Below are 27004 nucleotides of genomic sequence, written 5' to 3'. Positions count from 1 at the left end.
GATGTGGATAATCAGGGTGTGTAAAGAAGCAGAGGCTACACGATGTGAAGGAGTCCCTCCATGTGTGTTTAGCAGAGAGGATGTGGGAAAAACATGTTGGAAAGCACCGTTTTTCTATCTTAAAAGCGTTTTCATTCAGCCCAGGAGTGTGCCACATTGCTGAAGTGCCGGGGACCCTGGCAATCTCCTGCGCTCTTGCATCATTTGCTCCTTCCATAAAGCACCGGCTTTTGTGCGCATGTTCCATTTGGCTTTTTTGTGTCGTCGATCACCCACCATTGGCTCCCCAGCGCCGCGCCGCGCTCTGCCTTTACGTCTGACCAGCCCCTCTCTCAGCTGAGTGTGCTCAAAGCGTGCGTGCGTGTGTGTGCATATACAGCCCACGCTGCCTTTAACCGGACTCGGCTTCCCACGTTGCGCTGAAGTGGAAAAAAAGATGGAGAAAAAGAGTGAGATCAACGGGCACGCCATGCCCAGCTCGGCTTCCACCGATCGGATCCTGGAGAAAAACGCTCAGGGGGGCTTCAGAGAGCGGCTCATGGAGTTCCTAAGGAGGAACCTGCTGGTGATCCTGACGGTGTCCGGGGTGCTGGTGGGCGTCGGGCTCGGCATGATGGTCCGCAACATGAATTTGACCAAAGCGCAGATGACCTACTTCGCCTTCCCCGGAGAGATGCTCCTCCGGATGCTGAAGATGATCATCTTGCCCCTGGTGGTGTGCAGCCTCATATCCGGCGCCGCCAGCCTGGACACCCGCTCGCTGGGCAAACTGGGGGGGATCGCGGTCGCCTACTTTCTGGTCACCACGTTGATCGCCTCGGGGATCGGGGTAGCCCTGGCCTTCATTATCAAACCTGGAGTCGGCGCGGGAGCCCTGAACACCAACAACCTGGGACTGGAGAGCGTGAGCAGCAACAAGGAGACCACCGACTCCTTCTTGGATCTGGCCAGGTACTCTTTAATCATCTTAACACTTTACACTGAATGTGTCAGTCAATGCAGAACAAGAAGCAAACTGCTGTTTTTTTTTTTTTTTTGTAGTGAGTCTGAAAGGGGCCTTGGAACACTTATGTAGCTGCAGCGAAGACGTTCTGTGGTGTTGTAAGCATGACTTGGGTTTATTGAAACACCCAAGTCATCCTGTCACCACCAACTACTTTATCTGTCTACCAGCCTCTAAATCAACACACTGATGGCACTGTGTCTGCAGGGGAATGAATGTGGAGCGGCTCTGAAAGCCAAAGTTCATCAAATCAGTGTCATTCTGTGCCCGCCTGACTGACCCTCCAGCGCAGGTCACTCTAACCTGCAGTTAGTCTGTAAACACCACCGTATTTGCCTAATTCTTGCTGTCCACTGGCAACATAAGGCAATATCATTTCTTTGCCTTCAATTGTAGGGATCTTGGTGACGTGGATTGGAATTCCTAGTTGTTTAAAGTACCATGTTTAAATCTAAATGGTCATTTTTATACTTCCAACCACTTCCAGTCATCACAGACTTCTTCTTGTCCAGTGCCCACAACATACAAAAAAGATGCTTCTTCCCGTCATGTGTGGCTCAGCCAATGGTGAAGATGCATTTACTTCTCTGCAATTCTAAATGACCTGCTCTGGAGTAAAACTTTAATTATGTGACACTTTATAGCTCTTTCCCACAAGAAGCAGAGTGAAAATGACTTTACTTTGTTAAGCTATAATGCATTTAACATAGTTTAAAGTAATGCACACTTTACAGCACAAAAATGCTTCTTATTGCACCATAATTCATAATAATGTGACACCGCCATCTGTAATTAGCACTTTTCAGGTACTTAAACAGACTGAGTTTGCAGTGATGCTTTGCTACAGGTAAATTCTCTGAATGGTTCTTTAACTTAAGCCAAGTAGCACTTCTACTCGGCTCGTCCTTCCTCTTGCTTTGTCCTTCAGGTGGGAAAGGAAAAGAGGGAATTGCTCAGAGTACTTCTTAGGAAAGCATGTCAGGATCTGACAAAGCTGACATAATACTATACGAATTTGAAATCTTGTTTTATTTTAATGTGCTTTGGATGCTCGTTTAAGGGTTTTTCAAAGTGATCCTGTTTTTAGCTGCCTCCATTTTTAGGAGCAGAGTGAGGGTCGTTCCAGGCCTTGTTGATGCCTACAAAACACAACCGTGTTAAAATCCGGCTCAGTCCAAGCCGACTTTTACATTTCTTTGTTTCTAAGAGTCTGTTTCTATACATGTTTCTAAACAGGCTCTCAAATCAGCAACTTGGAAGCAAACTTTTCACTGTATTCGAAGAGCTTTCTCTGATGCAATTGTACTCAATAGTCTTTTTAAAATGCTTGTGTTTCCCCCTGTGCTGGTAGCCTAAATATATCGGCATGCTTGATGGCCTTCGGTGCTCCTAATAATAAGTTCCCACAGTGTTAGGAGAAGCTGACAGCTGTTTAAAGAGTGGAGTGTATTTTGAGGAGGAGAAAGAGGTGGTGGGATAACACCAGCAGTGTGTGGTACGAACTGAACACTGCCGCTCTCAGCAATTCCCCTTATCGCAATAGCAGGTGCACAGTCTGCTTTGATTTCTCAGTCAGATTAAAATAAAATTAAAAAAACAATCTAAAGGTAAGTATTAGAACGCAGGATTTTCGGGCCAACTTTGATGGTAGTTTTGTTCCTGACGGTGAAGTTTTAGGGCCATCGCTGACATTTTGGGTGGCCTTTAGTTAACTTTTAGTTTAGTCCAAAGATTGTTCTGATCACTTTGTTAGAACAGGCTATCAGAGTTTCACTCACACAAACGTACACACACATCATTCTTCACATTTATCTTTGTTAGGGTTGCCATCGACATCGTGGCACCCCAAACAAACCCTAACCTTTACACTCACATTAACTTTAACCTAACTCTAAATCTAAGCGTAAAAAATAAACGTTTGACCCCACATAGCTTTCACATCTTCCAATTAAAGTGGGCGACCGGGTTTTGGGTTAGGGTTAGTTATGGCTAATAGGACATTGAACTCACGTTCATTCATTGTGCACAGCCCAACTGTAAGCATAAGCCAAATGTAACCGTTACCAGTGCATGCCCAACTCCAACTCTTAACCTAAACTGAATTCAAACCGTAGACCCCTAACCCTCATTGGGACCCCTTGGTCCCAATGGACTACTGGTCCCAATGAGGTCAATGCTTCTCCCAGAAAAAAGTCCCAGGAGATCATGTCAACATCCCTGTCCACCTTTTGGCAGACATTTATTGTTGTCTTGCGCCACCCTGAGGGTGATATGTCACAATCTGAAAGCAACGTAATATTTATGACTGTAATAGTGTATAATGTCTAAAGTGCTCAACAGATAACAACACAGCTATTCGTATTGAAATAAAATACCTTGATTGACTTTTCATCTAACATTGTGAAGAATATAACTAATATCTTGCTTTATATAAAATACCTGCGAGCCCGCAGTGACATTCCCATCAGCCCCAGTGGTGCCTTCTAATTAGTGCCAGTTATCACATAGCAGCCGATTTTAGAATCTTTGGATTCATTTATTACTTTTATTGAACCACATATGAAAAAATTTGTTATCATGATCATTAACAATAAATAATAATGATAAAATGGATTGTTACACTTCTGAGTAGAGTTAATAGAAGGCCAGTCTTGGGACCAGACAAGTTTGATTTAGGCTTATCCAACCTTCAGGTATTTGTTCACTATTTGACATTTTTTAAAGTTGTATGAGAACTGACAAAAATGTTACATTTCATACCAAATTGCAAAAATTGTACACTGCTTTTCTGTAAATGGTATAATTTCATAAAAATGTTGAGTCTTCTCTCGTTATTTCTCTTTCAGTTGACAAAAAGAGGTGTTTTTTTCCCCCCAAAACATCAGTTACATTGGTTTGCCAGTTCTATACGAGTCATCTAACTGGTATTTTACAGAAAAACTGAAAGTCATATTTATTTTCTCTATCCAGTTGTAGCTAATTTATTTCCGATCATCTCTACATCAGTGTAAATATAGAATTAGCACGAAAGTGACAGTAACAACAACACTGTGAAAACACAGGCTCTATAGCACAGGCTTAGCATCGTCATGGTTGTGGAGATGGGAGTGAAATTCTGCGTCTAAACAGTTGGAAGTTTTAGTGTCAGTTCTCCTCACAGAGAGTGAATCTGAATTTGAAAACATGGTCCAGTCAGTAAAGAAAACCTGTTGCCCTTAAGTGCCAAACAAAAAGGCCATGAGCCAGCAGACAAAACCACACCAGACGACATGACTTTTTTACAGTCATGTCATGTACTTAGAACATCATGCTGTTATGTAACAGCTTTACAAATCTTCAGAAAGGAGGCAGTGGGGCTCCGAAGGCTCTTTGGGAACAGCATGCAGGTCTCAGCTCTGGTTTCCCTGGGTAAATCCAGATCCTCACCAGTCATTTGATAGGACGAAACCTAACTGTCTTTACGGAGAGGAGAAGACCTTGAGGCACCATGTGTGGCTGTGAGAATTTAAGCTGATATTCACACTTAGTAGGAAAGAAAAAAAATGATAAAAGGAACATTTTTTGGCTAGCCACCAGCTTGTCCAGGGGAGATGTCACATCAGCTGAAACAGCATTTAGCCCTGAACTGAGGGTAGAGTTGATGGGGGTCATTAGGCTATGAACTGAAATGCTTGGCTGTAGACTGGCCATGGGAATAAATGAGAGCAAAGTCTGTATTTCTTTGCACAATGCAGGGTAACCCCAGAGGATAAAGTTACAACAAACACACTAATACATGGAGAGGGCCTGTAGACTTCCAGTAATCCCCGTACGATTATCTCACAGCGCTGAAAACAAACTCAGCATGAGGCCTATATAGTTCTCTTGTCAAGAAAAACATTTTGATTGGGAGTTTTTAGTAGTAATGAAAAGGATGATAATACATTGATGATACACATTACTGCAGCTGCCGTGAGCATAAGCAGAGAAAGGCATACATGCAAGAAATGATACAAATACAAATCTGACTTATTTTGTGTTGTTTGAAATTGGCACCACACCAAAATGAGTATGGTGTTACACTGTTTGGAATTTATCACAACAGTGCACTTATCTTATGCCGTTTGGGCCCATTCCTGCTGATGGATGAATGAAAATGATACAAGTGTTATTTAAACATAAATAACCAATAAGACGGACAAAAGGAGAATTTAATAAGATTCTTTTTGTCATGTTGGTGAAAGGGTCTGAGGGACAATGTCCCGACTGAAATATCTCAGGTGCTTATGTATTGTCAAGAAATTTAGTACAAACCTACTATGATAATAGACAGCCAAATGGCAAAAAGTTTGTAGTTTTAAGTCCAAAAACATCAGTGTCTTCCTTTGGGTTAGATAACTGCAGGCATGCTAACAAAATGCTAGCACCGACATCAATTAAACAACAAAAATCCCACATAAATAGGGATAGATTTTCCTAAACTAATTTAAAAGGAATTTTGTGTCACTGTTTGTATCAGTTTAACGTTGTGATGAAAAGTTTTGAATACCTAATACGACCAAAGTAGCAAATTTTGTCTGTTTTATCCAATGTAACAAAAAGAGGCTAGGCTAACCGCCTCAGAGTAACACTTTCACTACATTGTGTGAATGCAGGCTTATCCAAGTAACACTGTTTTCTCATTTAGCACCACCACAAAGTTGACGTCTTTCGAGACACCGAAGTGCTATTTAGCAAATGTTTAAATGCTAACATGCTAAATCATGGCGCTAACGTGGCAATTGAATTAAATCCACTCTCCAAACTTTCTTTATATTTTGATTAAATGTTATTTGAAAGAAATCAAAGGACAGGATAACAGCTGGATTGCTAAAGTATATGCAATGGGGCCAGTTGTTATGTGAGCTAAATCTGATCAGATTCAACAGGCGCTTTTACTTTTCTTCAGGGAAAAACTGAAACTGGAATAATACCCCGCCTTTGCTGCACACTTTGTACCCTCTGCAGACCTTGAGTGCACATTTGTCTGAGCTGGCAGTGTGCCCACGATGAGTGGACTTAACCAAATATAGCACATCATGTGCTGGGAATTGTCAGCTTGTGTCTGTTACTGATGACCACTCCTACCTCTATATTGTGAATTTGAAGGTAAACCAGTCAAAGATCAAAGATTTTAATCCTTATCTTGAATGAAAGTGTTAGGTGAGGATGAGCCGAAATGTCTACAGGGCTTTAAATGCCAAACGTGCTCAATGGGGGGTGTTGTGACTAGAGGCAGACTGATTAAGTTGAAGCATACTATGAGATGTATGATTGATTTGGTGTCTTTACATTTTGTGAATCCTGATGATAAGTAAGAAAAGTGACTCACAGTTGTCACTCTGCACCCTGTCAACACTGTTTTTGTGTCAGTATTAAACAACTTGGTCTGTCAGTGATTAGGCAGCCAGTAGTTGGTGGTGAAACAGCTTATATACCACAAACTAATTCTAAGAAAATATATATACTATACTATCAATACTAAAAAGAGATTAGTTTTGAGCATGAATTGTGGTTAAGACATTTTTGACATTTTATAAATGTCTGCCTTTCCATACAAAGGCATAAAGCTTGTTAAATGTAAAGACATTTTTAAAGAATGCACTTTCACAATAAAGTTATTATTATTTTTTTCAATGATTAATTGCATGAAAACACGGTTGAGGACAATGTTTCCCTCTGAAAGCCCTCACAACCTGAGTTCAACCTCAGGTAAAGTGAAGTGTAAATGAATACGATGTAAACCTTCAGGAATTCCCCTAATCCCATCTAAGATCTCACTAATATGTTTTAATAAAACGTGAACCAGACTGTAGATTAGTGCTGGAACAGCCGATCTGTCAGGAGATTTAGAGAATACTAGATTTGATGGAAAATAGAAAAAAGTGAAAGCGCTGTTTCATGACAAACCGGTCCTGTGAAGAGTTTTGTCTTTCAGATGTCTGAATAACATAGCCTCCATTTTGAAAGAACTGTCCAATTCTGATGCAGTTGTTTTGGACAGTTTCAAAAGTCCATACAAGAGAAACTGCAGTAAAATGGTCGCTGTTCTTACTATTACTATTAATTTGTTTTCTTCTTCCCTCCCAGGAATTTATTTCCATCAAACTTGGTGGCTGCTGCTTTCCGTTCTGTGAGTGCACTTTAACACACAGCGTTCTCCTCACCCCACTGTCTCTTTCCGCTGCTCTCTGTCTGCTTTCTCTCATTGCATGTGTCTTGTGTAGATTGTTCGTCAGAATTTATTTCACCGACCACGAGGATGCCACTCCATGTTCATTTACAGTGTCTGTAAATCCTGGCCGCAGTGCCAAAAGCCTCATAATGCCTCCTCACGCTCAGCACAAAGACCGCTGCTCTCCCCAGCTTGCACGAATGCCTCTTTTCCTTGTCCCCTTGCTGCCATGGCAAAACTATTCCATTCCAGCAAGCCTAGCAACCCATCTCGCCTTGCTACTCTTGAACAGGACCTGCTCCACTTCTTAGAATTATGATCCTTTAAAAAACTAAAATAGGAACAAGGAAAACTCAATATTTGGGGTTGCAGGGATATGAATGGCTACGCACACAAATACAACAGCAGGCACACGCTTACAGCTGTCATGCACACTCTGGTAATCAGTCCATTTGCCTTCCACATGTCCAAAATTTTCCCTGTGAATCACAAACTGGTTACTTTTCACAGACTGAGGAGTGGACTTTCAAAATATATGCTGGCACACCACACACACACACACACACACACACACACACTCTATACTTTGGATACTTTGGTTGATCCCCCGTGGAATGGATCCAACTGTGGATTAAGCTAAGTAAGCAGAGGAGAGGGTAGATTTACACAAAATGACAAGCAGCTAGATGTTTTAAACAGAAAAGAAATGCGATGTAAGATTCAGATTACGAGAATGGCTGAGTTGTTAGTTTTTAAAGCACAGTCATGCTCTTGTGTGTCTCCGCCTGTCCAAGAATATTTCAGAATCAACACTCTTCAGGCTCTTTAAAAAAAAAGTCCATAGGTCTGTATAGGTGCAGTGCTGCATACTAAACCACCTTAACTTCAATGGGCAGCGATCAACTGGTCCCCAAATACGTGCACACATTGCATTGCTTATTGAAGGAAAGACACTCGCAGACATTTAGCGGTTATCGTCAGTTGGGGCAGCTACATAAAACCATGCAGCCACAGATGAAAATGCTCCCAAACACATACACAGTCATTAGAATCAGTTCTCCTTGTTGTTGCGGAGGAATTTTGGTCCCCCTCTTCTTTACAATGTAAGGTCACACCACAGCGTTTCAATCAGGTTGCCACTTGTGTTTGGGATCATTTTCCCGTTGCATGACCCTATTTCGGTCAATTTTTAGCTGTCAGACAGATGACCTCACATCTGGCCCTAGAATACTTCGGTATACAGAGGAGTTCATGGTCGAATCAATGACTACAAGGTGCCCTGGTCCTGTGGCTGAAAAACAAGCCCAAATCAGAGAAGGAAGCAATTCTGGCTTTCTGTCAACAAAACTCATCTGCATGTATCACTCCACCAATTTCTACGTTAGGCCACATATTTTTAAATGTTTTAATATGGCAGTTTCTGTTGCTGCGCTGAATGAATTGGAAGACAGGTTTCGGTCTCACCGGGTGAATACACCGGCCGCGACAAGGCGTAGGCGAGCGACAAAGAATCGCTTCACTCGCAGCGAGTCTAGCGATTCAAGGCGACTATGACGTAGAAATCGAATTTTCCCAGCTATTTTTATTTAAAGGGGCCGCACGCTTTTCTACATGGCCCATGTAGGTTGATGTAACTTGAACAACAAAACGTGATCAATAAAGAAATAAGCTCACACAAAATATTCATGTACTAATGTTGAACGTGATGGACGATGGGACATTGAAGTACCGAAGTGTGATGTTAAAACAATTAGCCGATCGTCTTGATTGAGCGATTCATTAAATAGATAACATAAATAGAGAGATGAACGTAGGCCATCTCTATTTCTTTTATTAATTGCGGCTTTGGACGGAAGGACACTGCAGACACAAGATCATCAACTTTAAAATAAAGCATGCATGGTGGATGGCGCAAATATGAGGTATGGAATGAAAGATTTGTGATGGAACTAAAATCATGCCGCTTGTATCCGATGGGACATATATGAGAGACGGATGCAAGCATTTCGACATTCGGATTGGCTGTCGCCGAACCGCATCATAGCTAATTTGCATAATATTCACTGAAGTTCAACTACAAACTGTCGCTCTAGTCTCTCGAATCGCCTCTAGTCGCGCAAATCTCTTTTGTGTCTTCAGTCGCCAGCGATTCAATACAAAGTCAATTACTTCCGTCGTGTCGCTCGCTCATATCGCGCTTGGTCTATTCGTGCGGTCACTAGCCAAACCACACTGTTCCTGATTAGCTCGACATCTCCCCCAGCCGCCAATCTAAAAAAATACAACAAAAATGATCCTCTGATCGCGGTCTCCATGCAATAAATTGGTTTCGGTTAACTTTAACGAGTACGAGTATACTAGAATAGTATCGGCCCGATACCAGTATCGGTATCGGTGCATCCCTACTCTGGATTAACAGAATCAAATGCGGAATCATTCATCTTTCAATCGTTCTAGCTGAGCTGCTGTAGCATGTGTAGATACTGCCACTTGCTTCTGCTTTCCATGAAAAGAGACTTGAAATGAACCTTAAATGGACTGTATGAGAATATAGTACACACTGTGTAAACTTTACATGCTAACACCTTATCTTATCTATTACCACTAACACCACATTTTATTTGATTTATTTTATTACCGTAAAAAACTGTGCATCTTACATCCTTCCCTTTTTTACATTACTTATATATTTTTTTATATTTTTTATATTTGCACTCTTCGCACTGTTTTTGGTGGCTTTAAATTTCGTTGTACCGTGTATAATGACAATGAAGGCATTCTGATTCTGTGACTCTAGTAATTTCATCAGACCCTGTACCAAAAAAAGCTGTATGAATAAATGAAAAGCGTTTATTTCCTTCACGTTGCAGTATGCCACTGACTACAAAATGTTTGCTGTGGGGAACAACACCAATGGGACACCCCTCTACCAAAAGGTAGGTTCCTGAAACATCCTATGTATGTCATTATTTTTTACATGTGATGTACTTGAAATGCCAGAAAGGGGAAAAGTGCTCTCATCTGTGCATGGAAGTCAAACAGTTATCTCTGTCAAATTAAAAACAAGAGGTTAAGCTGCTGTTTGTTCTGAGCACTTTGTGTGCATGTGAGTCAGCCATGGGTGCAAACTCCCTGAATAAGCAGTACGAGCGAGACTAATGCAGGACTTGGTTTAGGGAGAATGGGTTCAAGGTTGATGGCGAAATGTTGGTATTTCTGGGCGACTGAACAGTACAGTCATTCTAAACGAGAGACTGTGACTCATCTCTACTTCAAGTAATTTATTTCTACGTGTGGTTTTCACATCATTTTAGTAGTCCACTGATACCAAGTAAGCATTCGAGAAATATCAGAGTAACTTAATCAATTTACTTTATTAAGAATTCTTTAAAAATCTCCTCATGGTGGCACGGTTTGAATTTTGCAAAACTCAACGGGTCCAAAAACGGGTCCACTTGTTTATGTGAAGTAAAAACAGGGTTCCTAAAAGGTGTGCTTTTGAAAGCTGTAAAGGTGCAAAGAGAAAGTACAAACAGAGGAAATCTTGAAGAGTTCAAATACAATTGTTTCCATTCAGCTTTTATAAAAAAAAAAGTGTCTTATTAAGTACAGTTATCATCACAGAAAAATATGTACTCACATACCCACTCAGTCCCACCAGAAAATAAGTAATACAGACATTTGTCCACTTTTCTAAAGTGTAGTAGGATCACAGCTGTAAACTGTGAGATGTTAACGCAGGGGTGGAGCAGTGATTTTAAATGTGGGGGTGTTCCAGGGGGGGCACATGAGCACCACATCAAGCCCAGAGACACCGCGCTGAAGTTGGCATCTGATTCGCGAATTAAATGGATGGGCATAAAGGGCCATTTCACTGCATTTTTGCATTTTGATCGCCCTAAACTAGGTCCTGTATGGAAACTACAATAGTTACACTGCTCAAATCTGGATAGAATTATGCTAAAGAGGCTGTAGACTCATTAAAACCTTGTTTGGGATTTGTGAAAATGCAGAACAGGGCCATTTTACTGCTTTTTTTTGTATTCTCATCACCCTAAACTAGATCCTGTATGGAAACTACAATAGTTAGACTGCTCAAATCTGGATACAATTATTCTAAAGAGGGTACAGGGTCTTTAAAACACATTGTATGTTGGTGCACTGCGAGGGTGGGCAAACCGTTAATATAATACATCCATGGGGCAAACGCGTTTACCTTTGGAAAATGTGGGGGGTGAAATCATCTTGCTGTAAAAGTGGGAGTGTCGAAACACCCCCATCCCCCACGGGTGCGACGCCCATGTGTTAACGTATCCATTGGCTGTTGTTTCCTGTGGGAATTGCTGCCCAAATTGTGAGACGCTAACATTTATAATTTTGTAACTGTCGAGCTGTACATTTTGTAACATGTAGATTTAACCATGTACATCAACCTTTTAACTCATAACCCAAATCATGCAGTACAAAAAGTATCATACATAGATATATATATATAGAAAAGGATCACAAGTGGGAGGAAAGTAGTAGACAAGTGCAATGACTGTGGAAATCAAGCAAATTGAGTTTTAAAGCAGCAATCTCTTACATAATGGCATTAGGAACGTCTGAATGTTGACGTTCAGACGAATCAGATTTTAGACGTAGAGTAGGGATGAGTCAGGAAAGCCTTTATTGTGAAACTACAACATTTTGTGGTGTGAACCAACGCAGCTATTTCACGTTTTGTAATGAGATCGGATTGACAGATCACACGCATACTGAACCGCTCAAAGGGTGCCGTTATCATTCCCCGTCTTTTTTAGAGTAGAGACGTCGTACAGGAAAACTCAAAATGTGCGCGTATGTCCAGCTTATAAATAACAAAACACCAGACATGATAAGAGGCGAAGCTAATGCTAATTGAGCTAGCAATTGCTAAATACTCAGGCAACTCAACTTCTCTGGATGCTAGCTTTGACATACCTGATGTAGTGATAATTTAAACTGTGATGTAGACTGTAATTACTAAAGATAGCAACTTCACATCAAGCAGTATTAACTTTGTGTATAGTTTTAGTTTGAAATGAGCGACAGTCTGTTAATAAGTTGCTGAGAATGCACGCACACACTGTAGGGAGGTGTCCTACCCAGATGTCATCTCAGTCTTTGAGGATGTGTTTAAATGGCAGCAGGTTTCAGGTTCTACTTAGAAAAGGAAGCAAGGAGATAACAGCTCCTTGAACTCCCTTTAGACATTTCCAGTTACTTTCATTTTATGGCTTTTATGGAGGTCTACAGTTTCATTTCACTACCTGTCAAGTTTGTTCTCATCATGCTGGAGTCCAAGTATGATGCATAATTGACATGAAAAGATGTGAATTTCAAAAGTTAAATGTTTACTCAGAGATCAAGAGCAAAAATGTTGCATTCTTGTGCCTCTTTGGTTGGTGATAAAGGTTCATTGGTTGGTTTTGTAAACTCTGTAGTCTCTACTATTTGCTTGGATGGACAGGTTGCTGTCGTGGTAAAAAAAAAACGAGGGACACTGACTCCAGAATAAGAACTTGACTTGTCAGATGTAGACTTCAAAATAGGTAGGAGCATACAGTATGTCATTTACAACCTTTACGCTACGAGAGAAAGTCACACAATTCAAATGAAATTATATTATAAATCAAGCTGGTGTGATTATTTCTGCCATCTGGCTAGGCCTTACGAACAGCATAATTATGGACCAAATCTGTCAGACAAGGAAACAAGTCTGAAACTGTGACAGAAAACCTACCGGTTTTGACAATTTGATCACTATTAAAGCATGTTTAGCCCATTATTCTACCCCGTTAAAAGTCATTCAACAAAACGAACATACAAATACGTTAAAAACAAAATCTGTGCGCTGATTTTTTTTCTTCTTTACACTTACAATGATCTCCAACATCGAGAAACTTGGAACTGAGAAATGCCCTGTCCATCCAAAGAAAACTGGCCAGAAAAAAGGCCACGATTTATTATCTCTGTTTGTGTCTTGTATTGATAGAATAAATGCATAAAAAGCATATATCTGCAAAGTTTATAGCTTTATTTATTTTTTTGTTATCGTGTTTCCCCCCCTCCGTAACCTTAACCCCTTGCTGCTGGAAAAAAAAGGCGATTTTCACATTTTCGGATGTTTTTGTTGTATTTAATGATCTGAAATGTAGACTTAATGAAGGTAATAAAAAGCTGGAGTTGGCTGGATGTCTTGCCCAAAGTATCTACTTGAATTCAAACCCTCAATGGAGAATGTGGAGCATGTTAATTAAAATTAAAAATTTAAATTGACGGTCATGATTTATGCTAGTGTGACCATATTTTCATTACCAAATTGAATTATTACTATTATTATCATTATAGTAGTGGTTTTCCACCGATTTTTTTTTTTTTTTTTTTTTTTTTTTTTTTTTTTTTTTTTTTTTTTTCAGGTATTGTTTTCTGCCCCCCCAGATGAGCTAACTGCCCACCCACACATGCCTTTCTGGTCACACCTCTGGTCCACAGCCTCCTATCACACCACAAGGAGCATGTCCAAACAGCTCACAGAACAGAGTAGGGTCAAACAAAGGGTTGTACCTTCAGGGGGGAGGGAGACCTCGCTCCTGCCGGTAAATCCTGGGGATGTTAGTCCTGCTGTATTAAAAAAAGATACCAAAGGGGCTGAAAAGTCTGCTCTTTTTATGCTTTGGTAACAGGAGTTTGACTTTGACTTGAGAGGTGGTGAAAGCCCAGACTTAATTCTTTAACCTCATGTTTTTTTTTATATTTCTCACGAGTAACTTGACCAAAACATGAAATCTTTATGAAATCAATTCAATCACAGTCATTGTGTTGGATTAGAATTACAAGGATTACGTTCAATAACTTTCGATTGAGACTTTTCAACAAGTTATCCATTATTATTTGCTTTTATGTGGTGCGATGAGTCACCAATGAGAGTTAGCAATTGGACAGGTCATGACCGAGCAGGTATCCACTGAGCCTGTGTGGAGGATGATGTGCCCTCTGCACAGGGGACAAAGTACCAGACTACTGTTGGGGCCTGATGTGAATGTTGTATCATAGGCAAAAGTATGATGAAGTCTTTTTTTTGTCAGCAGACAAACGCATGGATGACAGCTATGCAAAAGGCTTTAGCCCTGCACTAAAGACGCTTTCTGTTAATTACGTTCCAAAGGTTTTCAGCACTGCCTCATTTCATTCAATAGAACCTTCCAAGAATGCTTAAAATGCTCGATATGTGTGGAAGTTTTTCTGTGCCATCAGTTTGAATACGAATTTCTAATATCGAATTTTTACAGCATCCAAATCAGACTTTGAATTTGAAAAACCAACAGTGGAAAAAAATTCAACTTCAAAAAATTCAGTGGAAAAAGAACCAGACTTAACATCCGGGTAAACAGGGAGAAGCAATCGATCCCTGTTTCAATTCATCCAACGGCAGCCAATCAAGTTACGCTCCATTGGACAGATCAGCCGTGTCCACCAACGCGGGTGATGGTGCTTTGGTGAGTGAGTTTACTTTATTTGCCATTTGTGTTTATAAAATTGAGTAATAGATATTACTCAATATCTATTGAGATGATCTGATGAATTGAGAGAGGAATCGATTGCTTCTCCCTGTTTACCCGGATGTTGAGTCTGGGGCTGTGTTCGAAACCGCCTACTACATACTACATACTCATCAATCAGACAGTATGCAGAGCATTTACCCACAATGCATTTCGCTCCTGCCCGAGCCGAAATCAGCCGGCCTGACGCTGATTTATCTTAAGCTCTAAACTCTGTAAACTTTAGCAACATTTGAAACATTTTCAGGAGAGAAAGTAGTCGTTTAGATCCCCAACGTGTTGGAAACCTGACAAAATACCGGCTGTTTACAATTTTGTTCCCACGAATTCGGCGCTACTAAAGCTAGCCGCAGTGAGCAACGCACTTCCGGTTATTTTCACAAAATAAAATACCCGTTGCCTTTTATCATAGGGAAAGCCATTACCATACAATTGGTGCTTTTGTTTTGAAAACAGGAAGTGAACCTACCCTCGTTGTAGCTAGCTTGAAACTGCCGTTTTGACAGGAAATGACGATCGGCGACGTCACGTTACGTTGCATCTTGGGTAGTTTGAGTATGAGTAGTAACCTCATGATGCATACCCAACATTTCGGAGAATCTAGTATGCATCCGGGAACTTAAAAAAAGTTAAAGTTAGTAGGAGTAGTGGGAGAAGTATGCGGTTTCGACACAGCCCAGTTATTTTTCCACTGAATTTTTTGAAGTTGAATTTTTTTACACTGATTTTTTTTTTTTTTTTTTTTTTTTTTTTTTTTTTACACTGTTGGTTTTTCAAATTCAAAGTCTGATTTTGACGCTGTAAAAATTCGATATTAGAAATTCGTATTCAAATTCTGATGGCACAGAAAAACTTCCACAGATATGTTCTGAGTCACAAACTTGTACAAAGTGTAAGGAGTTTATATACAAACATCTAATCTGCTTAATTTTCTCATTTTCTTCAGCGGCCGTGGCTTGCCCCCACCAATTTAGGGGAACAGTTGGGGGGGATTTAATGTTGGCGTTGGCCCATGGTATTTGTCTGTCGTGGGTCATGGTGGATAGTTCCCTCAGAGTTAGGGGATGAAGCTGGTCGAGCTGTGGGAGAGCTCAATACAATGGGAAGGGATTGAGCTCAGGATTTGTCCTTGTCCTTATTCGTTATCCATCATCCAGGATCACTGAATCCCTCTACTGCCCCAGACCAATGCAATTACTCTCTATAGCAAGAGGTCTTGTGTTATGTTGTATTAAGCATTGTAGACAATATAAACACTCTTAATTGACAAGTTTACTTAACCAAAATGAAGAGGTGCACAAAAAGTCCAGCCCAGACTGAACAACTGCTGTTGTGTAATCATGTTTAAAGACCTGAGAAACCAGCTTTGGTTTAAGTTTGATCCACATACACTTTTTTTTGCCACGCCAGCAGTGTGGATTTCTAGTCCTATTAGCCTGTTTTGGTATGTTTTGGTACATAATTAACTTTATATAGACATTCATGTTCAATAGGGGATTAATCCTAAGAATTCTAGTGACAGTCTGAGCTTCTCTCACACAATGAGACCACATCATAAAGTCATAGATGGTTACATACCTTCAAAATTTCAACTGGACCCTATGTACAGCTTCAAAAACAAACCTTAGCATGCTTATACACCTAATTTGTATTGTTATTATGCTGCTAGACTTGTTAACGTGAGCATGTTCACATTTTAGTTACAGGAATGTTAGAAACCATTGAGGGCCACACAGCAAAATGGCTACATGCTCTAGTCTTTTTGAAAATTTGTCAACTTCCTTTTTTAAGGCTCACATGATTTAGTAAAACAGTCATGTCACCCAATCAACCACTGTCCAGTAATCCTGTTGAGATGCCAGGGCTTCCACCTCCAACAATATATTTTCAACTTCAGTGCTTATCAGTTATCTTCAGTGGGATGTTATAGCTCGAAACTCTTAGACTTCCCAAGGCAGATTTTACTGTCAAGATAAATTTGTCCAACCTTCTGCTTGGCTGAAGTCCTTTGGTCGATTTTCAGATGAGCCTACTGGAGGTTTCTTGTCAGTTCTGCCTCCCAACAGCTAAGATAAGTGTGTTTAGTTTATCACAGTGTGACTCTGCTGGGCGTTTCAGGTCCCTGTTGGTACGGAAACGGATGGCATGAACATCCTGGGTCTGGTGCTGTTTGCCATGGTGTTCGGAGTGGCACTGCGGAAGCTGGGAGAAGAGGGAGAGGAGCTCATTCGGTTCTTTAATGCTTTCAACGAGGCCACCATGGTGCTGGTGTCCTGGATCATGTGGTAAGTGAGAATGGATTTATTATCACTTTTTTAAGGATTGTATTAGACACTGACTAAGCCAGGAAGGTATTCTAGTAAAATAATTGGGGCTGGGCCACAATTAAAATTTTTAATCTAATTAATCACATGATTTTCCTGATTAAACACGATTAATTGCATTTGTACGCAAAATCCAAACATTAATTCAAAAGTAGTGTATAGCTTTTAGCATTTAGCTTTATTTTAAATGTGCTGCCATATGAATGAAAGTGCCATAACATTTGTTGTGCAAACACACTTTTAACATCAGCATCTTTCTGTAGTTTTTATGTAGAAGCCTCGCTCCACTGTCTGTTTCCTTGAATGACTTGCTGCTATCAGTTGTGTGTTTTGCCTTTAAGTGATATTTTAGACTGGAACTACTACGCTGAGAAGACAATTCAACTTGGCAGTGTTTACAGATGACTTTGGTTCTGTCGACCCCGCCGTCTGGAAGAACTTTAAAATGAAAATGGCCGGGTAAAAGTTCCGTACCTTTCTCCATGTTTGGTGGATCCGCCGATTACTTTCTTTTCCTGTTCCACAGCAGACAGCAACAGACTTTTACAAAATAAAAGCCTGTGAGCAACAGACTTTTACAATAATAAAATAGATAATAAAACAGGGATGGTCAGTGGTGTAGTGGGTTGAGCAGCCGCCCCATGTACAAGCGGCTACAGTCCTCGCTGCAGCTGGCCCCGGTTCGAGTCCCGCATCGGACGGCCCTGTCCTGCATGTCGTTCCCCCTCTCTCTGCCAATTTAAAAAAAAATATAAATACATTTTTTTTTTTTAATTAAAAAATTTTTTTTATTAAATTACATAAATAAAGAAAACCTGCGTTAATGCGCAATAAAATATTTATCGGCGTTAAATAATTAACGAGTTAACGCGATAATAACGAGTTAACTCGCCCAGCCCTTGAAATAATAATAAGGGTAAGTATGGAGCATGCACAGAATGATTGTAAAAACTGGTCATTTATTTTCTAATTGTGTGCTCCAACTGCTCTCTTTCTGCTTTTTTTTTTTACTGGTAATTCTGTCTCTCAGGTACGTCCCTTTTGGCATCATGTTTCTTGTGGGCAGTAAGATTGTGGAAATGGAAGACGTGGTTCTCCTGGTCACCAGTCTGGGGAAATATATCTTTGCTTCAATCTTGGGCCACATAATCCACGGAGGCATCGTTCTACCCCTCATCTACTTTGGTTTCACACGCAAGAACCCCTTCAGTTTCCTCTCAGGCCTCATCACACCCTTCACCACTGCCTTTGCCACCTGCTCCAGGTATGCACTCAATCACTGGGTTAATATTAGACCTCCCTTCTACATATGAGACCAAGTTTTAAAGTTACATCTAAAACATTTTTAGGGAATTACCGTTACCCTTGGGCTAACACTGAGCCAGCACTTCTTTCACTCCAAATGTTTTTTTTTTCTCACCAGTTCAGCAACTCTTCCCTCCATGATTAAGTGTGTAGAGGAAAACAACGGTGTGGACAAGCGCATCAGTCGTTTCATCCTGCCCATTGGGGCCACCGTTAACATGGACGGGGCGGCCATTTTCCAGTGCATCGCTGCCGTCTTCATAGCGCAGCTCAACAATGCTGAGCTGAACGCTGGACAGATCTTCACCATCCTGTGAGTCAAGGCTGCGATAAACGATTTGATTTACTTATGATAATAGGTTATCATTGGTTAAAGGGGAACTCCGGGGCATTTGAAGCGTGTTTCCATTGCTAGGGGTTGTCAAATAGTGATAGTAGGACACAGAGAGGTGCGTATCTGCGCTCCCTGTGTGGAGATAGCGCTGTTCGCGCAGCCTGTCATGCGAGGCTAATACGTGGTGGCTAAGGGGCAAGCGCTAACCCTTCCACGTAAAACAACAACTTGCACACTGCAGAAACGTCACACCACTTTATAACCCATCCGACAATAAAGTCACAAGCCTTACCATCAAAACCATATGCATGGTTCTCACATTACTGGCATGGGGACGTTACAAAACAACTTTATAAACAGCATGTCACTCACCGGCTGGTTGTAGGCTCGTGCATGTGAAAGCCCAAAAGAGTCGATGGAGAATAATCCCATATACAAAACAATTATCTTCTCTAGAAAAACTGCGTTCAAGTATTTAAAACATTACAACAATACATGCCCAGTAATATTGTTGTAATGTTTTAAATTCTTGAACGCAGTTTTTCTAGAGAAGATAATTGTTTTGTATATGGGATTATTCTCCATCGACTCTTTTGGGCTTTCACATGCGCGAGCCTACAACCAGCCGGTGAGTTACATGCTGTTTATAAAGTTGTTTTGTAACGTCCCCATGCCAGTAATGTGAGAACCATGCATATGGTTTTGATGGTAAGGCTTGTGACTTTATTGTCGGATGGGTTATAAAGTGGTGTGACGTTTCTGCTGTGTGCAAGTTGTTGTTTTACGTGGAAGGGTTAGCGCTTGCCCCTAGCCACCACGTATTAGCCTCGCATGACATGCTGTGCGGACAGAGCGATCTCCACACAGGGAGCGCAGATTTGCACCTCTCTGTGTCCTACTATCACTATTTGACAACCCCTAGCAATGGAAACACGCTTCAAATGCCCCGGAGTTCCCCTTTAACATTTTTCATCTGTTCATCTGTTCTAACACCGAAGCTTGTAGAGTGTTAATCCAACATGGCAGCGGACACAACGTTACCGTTCGATGCAGCCTTAGAAAGTGTTTTAAGTAGCTTAGAACGCAAGTTTACTTTTAAAAAAGAGCAACGTTTGGCGTTGAAAGATTTCATTGTCAAGAAGGATGTATTTCCTCGTTGAATTTCTGTCGCTCTACATTCGTCATCTGGTATAAGTGATACAATTGGCTATGAATCGCGCGCAAAGCAGCATGGGAAGAACCTGACGTCATTTGATAGACATTCGTAGCGCCCAATAAACGGCTCTAGGCATTCGTAAACAACGCCTCAAACACGAGAAAATGCACACCTAGTTCCCAGACCACCATCTCATCGAGATGTGGACGCGTCAGCCAGGCTAGCAAATTGCAGCATTTTATTAGATATGCTATCATTCTCTCTATAGGGTGACAGCCACAGCCTCCAGTGTTGGTGCAGCAGGAATCCCAGCTGGCGGCATCATCACCATCGCCATCATCCTGGAGGCCATCGGCTTGCCAACCAACGACCTGTCCCTCATGCTGGCCGTTGACTGGATTGTGTGAGTAAAACCAGCTAAATGCATCTCCAGTTTATAGAAGTGGAGCCTCACTTTGCCCAGATTGTTAATGTAAAGAGGGGGAAGCGTATGTCCTGCTGGTGAATATTGTGAGCACAATAGTGTGAGTGAGTGAGAGATATGCATCATTTTAGTTGGTTTTCTGTAGACATCAATAGTGACTGGCCAGGCCTGTGGACTGCCAAATAAAAAGAAGAATTTAAATCCAAATTTTGTTGAATGATTTAAAATAACATCCATCCATCCATCCATCCATCCATCCATCATCTTCCGATTGACCGGTAAATCGAGAGCTTCGCCTTCTGGCTCAGCTCCTTCTTCACCACGACGGGCCGGTGCAGAGCCCGCATCACTGCAGACGCCGCACCGATCCGTCTGTCAATCTCCTGCTCCATTCGTCCCTCACTCGTGAACAAGACCCCGAGATACTTGAACTCCTCCACTTGGGGAAGGATCTCATTCCCGACCCGGAGAGGGCGTTCCACCCTTTTCCGGCCGAAGACCATGGTCTCGGATTTGGAGGTGCTGATTCTCATCCCAGCCGCTTCACATTCGGCTGCGAACCGCTCCAGTGAGAGCTGAAGGTCACGGCCTGAGGACGCCAACAGAACCACATCGTCCGCAAAGAGCAGAGACCCGATTCTGAGGTCGCCAAACCGGACCCCCTCAACGCCCTGGCTGCGCCTAGAAATTCTGTCCATAAAAATTATGAACAGAATCGGTGACAAAGGGCAGCCCTGACGGAGTCCAACCCTCACAGGAAACATGTCCGACTTACTGCCGGCAATGCGGACCAAACTCTGACACCGGTCATACAGGGACCGAACAGCCTGTATCAAAGAGTCCGGCACTCCATACTCCCGGAGCACCCCCCACAAGAGTCCCCGAGGGACACGGTCGAACGCCTTCTCCAAGTCCACAAAACACATGTAGACCGGTTGGGCGAACTCCCATGCACCCTCCAGGATCCTGCAGAGGGTATAGAGCTGGTCCACTGTTTCACGGCCAGGACGAAAACCACACTGCACCTCCTGAATCCGAGATTCGACTATCCGTCGGATCCTCCTCTCCAGTACCCCCGAATAGACCTTACCAGGGAGGCTGAGGAGTGTGATCCCCCTATAGTTGGAACACACCCTCCGGTCCCCCTTTTTAAAGAGGGGGACCACCACCCCAATCTGCCAGTCCAGAGGCACTGCCCCCGATGTCCACGCGATGTTGCAGAGGCGTGTCAGCCAAGACAGCCCCACAACATCCAGAGCCTTGAGGAACTCAGGACGGACCTCATCCACCCCCGGGGCCTTGCCACCGAGGAGTTTTTTGACCACCTCGGCGACCTCAGCCCCAGAGATGGGAGGTCCCACGTCCGAGCTCCCCAACTCTGCTTCCTCATCGGAAGGCGTGTCGGTAGGATTGAGGAGGCCCTCAAAGTATTCCCCCCACCGACTCACGACGTCCCTTGTAGAAGTCAGCAGAGCCCCGCCCTCACCATACACGGTGTTGACGGTGCACCGCTTCCCCCCCCTGAGCCGCCGGATGGCGGACCAGAATCTCCTCGAGGCCGTCCGGAAGTCGTTCTCCATGGCCTCCCCGAACTCTTCCCAAGCCCGAGTTTTTGCCTCAGCAACCGCCGAGGCTGCGTTCCGCTTGGCCTGTCGGTACCCATCAGCTGCTTCCAGAGTCCCACTGGCCAAAAAGGCCCGATAGGACTCCTTCTTCAGCTTGACGGCCTCCCTCACCACTGGTGTCCACCAGCGGGTTCGGGGATTGCCGCCACGACAGGCACCAACCACCTTACGGCCACAGCTCTGGTCTGCCGCCTCAACAATGGAGGCACGGAACATGTCCCATTCGGGCTCAATGTCCCCCTCCTCCCTCGGGACATGGTTGAAGCTCTGCCGGAGGTGGGAGTTGAAACTCCTCCTTACAGGGGATTCCGCCAGCCGTTCCCAACAAACCCTCACAATACGTTTGGGCCTGCCAGGTCTGACCGGCTTCCTCCCCCACCAGCGAGCCAACTCACCACCAGGTGGTGATCAGTTGACAGCTCCGCCCCTCTCTTCACCCAAGTGTCCAGGACATACGGCCGCAAGTCTGACGATACAACCACAAAGTCGATCATCGAGCTGAGGCCTAGGGTGTCCTGGTGCCAGGTGCACGTATGGACACCCTTATGCCTGAACATGGTGTTCGTTATGGACAGTCCGTGACGAGCACAGAAGTCCAACAACAAAACACCACTCTGATTCAGATCGGGGGGGCCGTTCCTCCCAATCACGCCCCTCCAGGTCTCACTGTCATTGCCCACGTGAGCATTGAAGTCTCCCAGCAGGACGAGGGAGTCTCCCGGAGGAGCACTCTCCAGTGCCTCCTCCAGGGACTCCAAAAAGGGTGGGTACTCTGAACTGCCGTTCGGTGCATAAGCACAAACAACAGTCAGGACCCGTCCCCCCACCCTAAGGCGGAGGGAGGCTACCCTCTCGTCTACCGGGGTGAACCCCAATGTACAGGCGCACAGCCGGGGGGCAATAAGTATGCCCACACCTGCTCTACGTCTCTCAACACGGGCAACTCCAGAGTGGAAGAGAGTCCAACCCCTCTCGAGGAGGCTGGTTCCGGAGCCCAAGCCATGTGTCGAGGTGAGTCCGACTATATCTAGCCGGAACCGCTCAGCCTCGCGCACCAGCTCAGGCTCCTTCCCCAGCAGAGAGGTGACGTTCCACGTCCCAAGAGCCAGCTTCAGTAGCCGAGGATCAGACCGCCAAGGTCCCCGCCTTCGGCTGCCGCCCAGCTCACACTGCACCCGACCCCCATGGCCCCTCCCACGGGTGGTGAGCCCGTGGGAAGGGGGACCCGTGCCGTTTCTTCGGGCTGTGCCCGACCGAGCCCCACGGGCACAGACCCGGCCACCAGGCGCTCGCCAGCGGGCCCAACCCCTGGGCCTGGCTCCAGGGGGGGGCCCCGGTAACCCACGCCCGGGCAAAGGAACACGGTGTCCAATAGTTTCATCCATCATAGAGGTCTTGTGAGCTGTTCTTTGTCTGGTCCCTCATCTAGGATCTGTTTGCCATGGGTGACCCTACCAGGGGCTTAAAGCCCCAGACAACATAGCTCCCAGACTCATTGGGGCACGCAAACCCCCCCACCACAATAAGGTGACAGCTCACGGGGAGGATTTAAAATAACGTTCATCCAAAAAAAATTATATTCAATATTTTCAGTTATATTTATATTCTGTATACCTAACATGTGAATTTCAAAAGTTAAATGTTTACTCAGAGATCAAGAGCAAAAATTTTGCATTCTTGTGCCTCTTTGGTTGGTAATAAAGGTTCCATATTTTTAATAAAAAAAATTAAAAAACCTGCGTTAAAGCATGATCAAATATTTATTGGCGTTAAATAATTAGCGAGTTAACGCGACAATAACGAGTTAACTCGCCCAGCCCTAATAAAATATAACATTTTGTTTGTCTCTTATGTTCTCTTTCTGCTTTAGTGATCGCACCACCACAGTCGTGAATGTGGAGGGCGATGCTCTGGGTGCAGGAATCCTTCACCACATCAACCAGCAGGAGATGAAGAAGCAGCAGCTGCAGGAGGAGGAGCTGGAGGAGATCCGGGTGGAGGCGATGGCCAACGTTGAAGCGGAGGAGGAGACATCGCCGCTTGTCACACGTCAAAGCAAAATTTTGGAGGCCACGCCGGAAGCCATTGAGTCTGTCCTGTAAACTGAGCGAGACTTCTTGTTTTTTGTTTGTTTTTCTCCTTGCTCCACGACCATTGACCCTTTGACGTCTGATGTTGCTGCTGAAGGCACCGGTCTGACTTAGTGTTCATGAAAAACAAACAAACAAACAAACAAACAAACACAGTCACTGAGAATTTCATTTATGAGGGCAAAAATATGCCATAGGTACAGCCTGTGTAGAGCATAGACAATCTGCATCCCAGTGCAGATTAGGATAAAACAAATTTAAGAATGACTCCTTTTAAACATCTTTCATCAGTCGATAACCTGAGTCCAAGTGCTAATACGTTAAAATTTTAAACCTTTTGCTGTTAACAATTATGGAAACATATTAACTGAAATAGGCCAAAATCATTCCCATCAATGTTGGAGTTCTGTTTGTTTCATGTAGCGCATGAGACATTACTGCCAGCAGTTTTTGGTTTTTCTGAAATCATTGAGGACTTTTTATGTTTTTTATCTCCATGCAGCAAAGTCTGTGACCATCCTTAACTCAAGAGTATCTGACAAAAAGTTTGACATTTCTCTCTCAGTAAAAGTACACATTCCATCCCCTGATCTCAGCTGTAGGAAATGTGTGCTACATTTAAATATTTCAGATTATTGGCGTTTGTATACTTGGATGGAAACAACAGTTTCTTTTTTTTTTGGAGTCAAACTAAGCTGAAGCGGGAGCTGTTTGATTCCAACTTTAAAAGGCTTTTTTTTTTTCAAAATTCCTAAGATGTGTTTGCAGACGGTGTCAAACGTTAACTCCTAAAAGGTTAAGTGTTTGGCCTTGTTTTTTTTTTTTTGGGCAACACCTCATGCAGCATGGCAGTGACACATTGGCTCGGTGTTGTGAATAATTCTGAACGCTGGACCATTTGGATGCATGCATTGCCAATGTTCTACAATGTTGGAAATCCCCCTTGACTGTGAATCTCTAAGTAAAGAGAAGGTTGGGTTATTTGCATAAGCATGTTCTTCTAAATATCTGAAGCCGATGATTCTGATATTAGAATTTTTTTTTAATTTTATACAACAGCAGCCTTTAGTTGCTTTTGAAGAAACCGCTCAGCTCTATGCCTCCCATCTCAGCGAGCTCTCTAAAACCGCATTGCTGGATCAGATCTTTGAGGTCGGCACTTGAGTAGTTTGCTATTTGTTTGTCAGCTAATTCAAAGCAGTGTTAGCATACAGAGCTAGCTATAAAGTCATCATGGTTTGCTAACTTGAAATGGCAAGTGAATTGCATTTGGAACAAGCTAAACGTATATGATACTATACAGAGGTATATTTAAAAAAAAAAGATACTCTCCAAAATTCAATTCAATTCAATTCAAATTCAAAAATACTTTATTTATCCCAGAGGGAAATTAAATGTTGATGTAGCTCAATTAAATCAAAGAGTTATTATAGATGCTGATGGCTGTGGGCAGGAGAGATTTCCTGTAGCGGTCCGTTTTGCATCCAAACTGAAGAAGCCTTTGACTGAAGAGACTCTGTTTTCTGATAACAGTCTCATGGAGAGGATGTTCAGGGTTGTCCGTAATTCTCTTGATTTTATGCAAAATCCTTCTTTGCATTATTGTCTCCAGAGGTTCCACAGTCGTCCCCAGAACAGAACCAGCCTTCCTTATCAGGTTGTTGAGTCTTTTTAGGTCCCTGGTTCTGATGCTGCTGCCCCAACAGATGACGCAAGAGGAAATGACGCTCTCGACAACAGACTTGTAGAAGATCTGCAACATCTTGTTGCAAACCTTGAAGGACCTTAGCTTCCTCAAGAAGTACAGTCTGCTCTGTCCTTTCTTGTAGATGGCTTCACTGTTGTGTCTCCAGTCCAGTCTGTTGTCCACATGAACACCAAGGTATTTATATTCCTCAACCACCTCCACTTCTTCTCCCATGATGGAAACAGGGTTTGATCTGACCCTGTTTCTCCTGAAATCTACAATCATCTCCTTTGTTTTGTTAACATTCAAGATGAGATGATTGTTCCCACACCATGCCACAAAGCGGTCCACCAGCTCTCTGTACTCAGCTTCTTGTCCATCTCTGATACACCCGACAACTGCAGAGCCATCTGAATATTTCTGTAGATGACAGGAGTCTGACTTGTACTGGAAGTCTGAAGTGTACAGAGTGAAAAGGAATGGTGAGAGTACAGTCCCCTGTGGTGCTCCTGTGCTGCTGATCACCTGGTTAGACACACAATTCTTCAGTCTGACAAACTGTGGTCTGTTTGTCAGGTAGTCATTAATCCAGGTGATTTTTGAGGCCTCCACCTGAGTCTTCTGGAGTTTCAGACTAAGCAGATCAGGCTGGATTGTGTTAAATGCACTGGAGAAATCAAAGAACATGATCCTCACAGTGCTGCCTGCTTTGTCCAGATGACAGTGGGTTTGTTGAAGCAGGTGTATGATAGCGTCTTCAACTCCAACTCCATGGCGATAAGCAAACTGCAGGGGGTCCTGATATGTGCTGGTTTGCTTACACAGGTGAGTCAACAGGAGTCTCTCCAGGACCTTCATGATGTGGGATGTCAGTGCAACAGGTCTGTAATCATTGATGTCTGAGGGGTGAGTTTTCTTTGGTACCGGAACCAGACAGGATATCTTCCACAACAGTGGTACCTTCTCTTGGGTCAAGCTAAGGTTGAAAAGGTGTTGCAGAATCCCACAGAGCTGCTCTGCACAGGCCTTCAGGACTCGGGGGCTGACACCATCTGGACCTGCAGCCTTGTTCCGGTTCAGTCTCTCCAACTGCCTCTTCACCTGACTTCTGGAAACAGAAAAGTGGGAGGGGGAGGCAAAGGGGACAGCAGCATCTGCCAATAGTTCAATGTCAGGACTGCAGAGACGACTCTTCACAGTAACATGTCCTGGGTGACACCATCTGTTGTTGACAAGCACTGCCAATCCACCCCCTTTCCTTTTCCTGCTACTCTTTAAAT

The 27004-nt window shown here is 43.2% G+C and overlaps 1 protein-coding gene across 1 annotated transcript; it reads left to right on the top strand.

The window, feature by feature from the left end:
* The first annotated feature begins 327 nt into the window (after positions 1-327).
* Positions 328-24190, top strand: slc1a4 (solute carrier family 1 member 4). The gene is made up of 8 exons (XM_075474618.1): positions 328-951; positions 7112-7154; positions 10067-10132; positions 16898-17064; positions 18134-18367; positions 18527-18721; positions 20167-20301; positions 23818-24190. Exons 1-8 carry the CDS (start codon positions 437-439, stop codon positions 24047-24049), a joined length of 1587 nt encoding a protein of 528 aa, XP_075330733.1. The 5' UTR covers positions 328-436; the 3' UTR covers positions 24050-24190.
* The last annotated feature ends 2814 nt before the right edge of the window (positions 24191-27004 follow it).

The sequence above is a fragment of the Odontesthes bonariensis genome, chromosome 2 (genome assembly GCF_027942865.1).
Source record: "Odontesthes bonariensis isolate fOdoBon6 chromosome 2, fOdoBon6.hap1, whole genome shotgun sequence".
NCBI classification, from domain to species: Eukaryota; Metazoa; Chordata; class Actinopteri; order Atheriniformes; family Atherinopsidae; genus Odontesthes; species Odontesthes bonariensis.
This window is presented reverse-complemented; position numbering and strand designations above follow the sequence as displayed.

Coding starts and splice junctions, on each gene's coding strand:
- slc1a4 (XM_075474618.1), top strand. CDS start 437: ATGGAGAAAAAGAGTGAGATCAACGGGCACGCCATGCCCAGCTCGGCT. Junction 952..7,111: donor TCCTTCTTGGATCTGGCCAG/GTACTCTTTAAT, acceptor CTTCCCTCCCAG/GAATTTATTTCCATCAAACT. Junction 18,722..20,166: donor GGACAGATCTTCACCATCCT/GTGAGTCAAGGC, acceptor TTCTCTCTATAG/GGTGACAGCCACAGCCTCCA.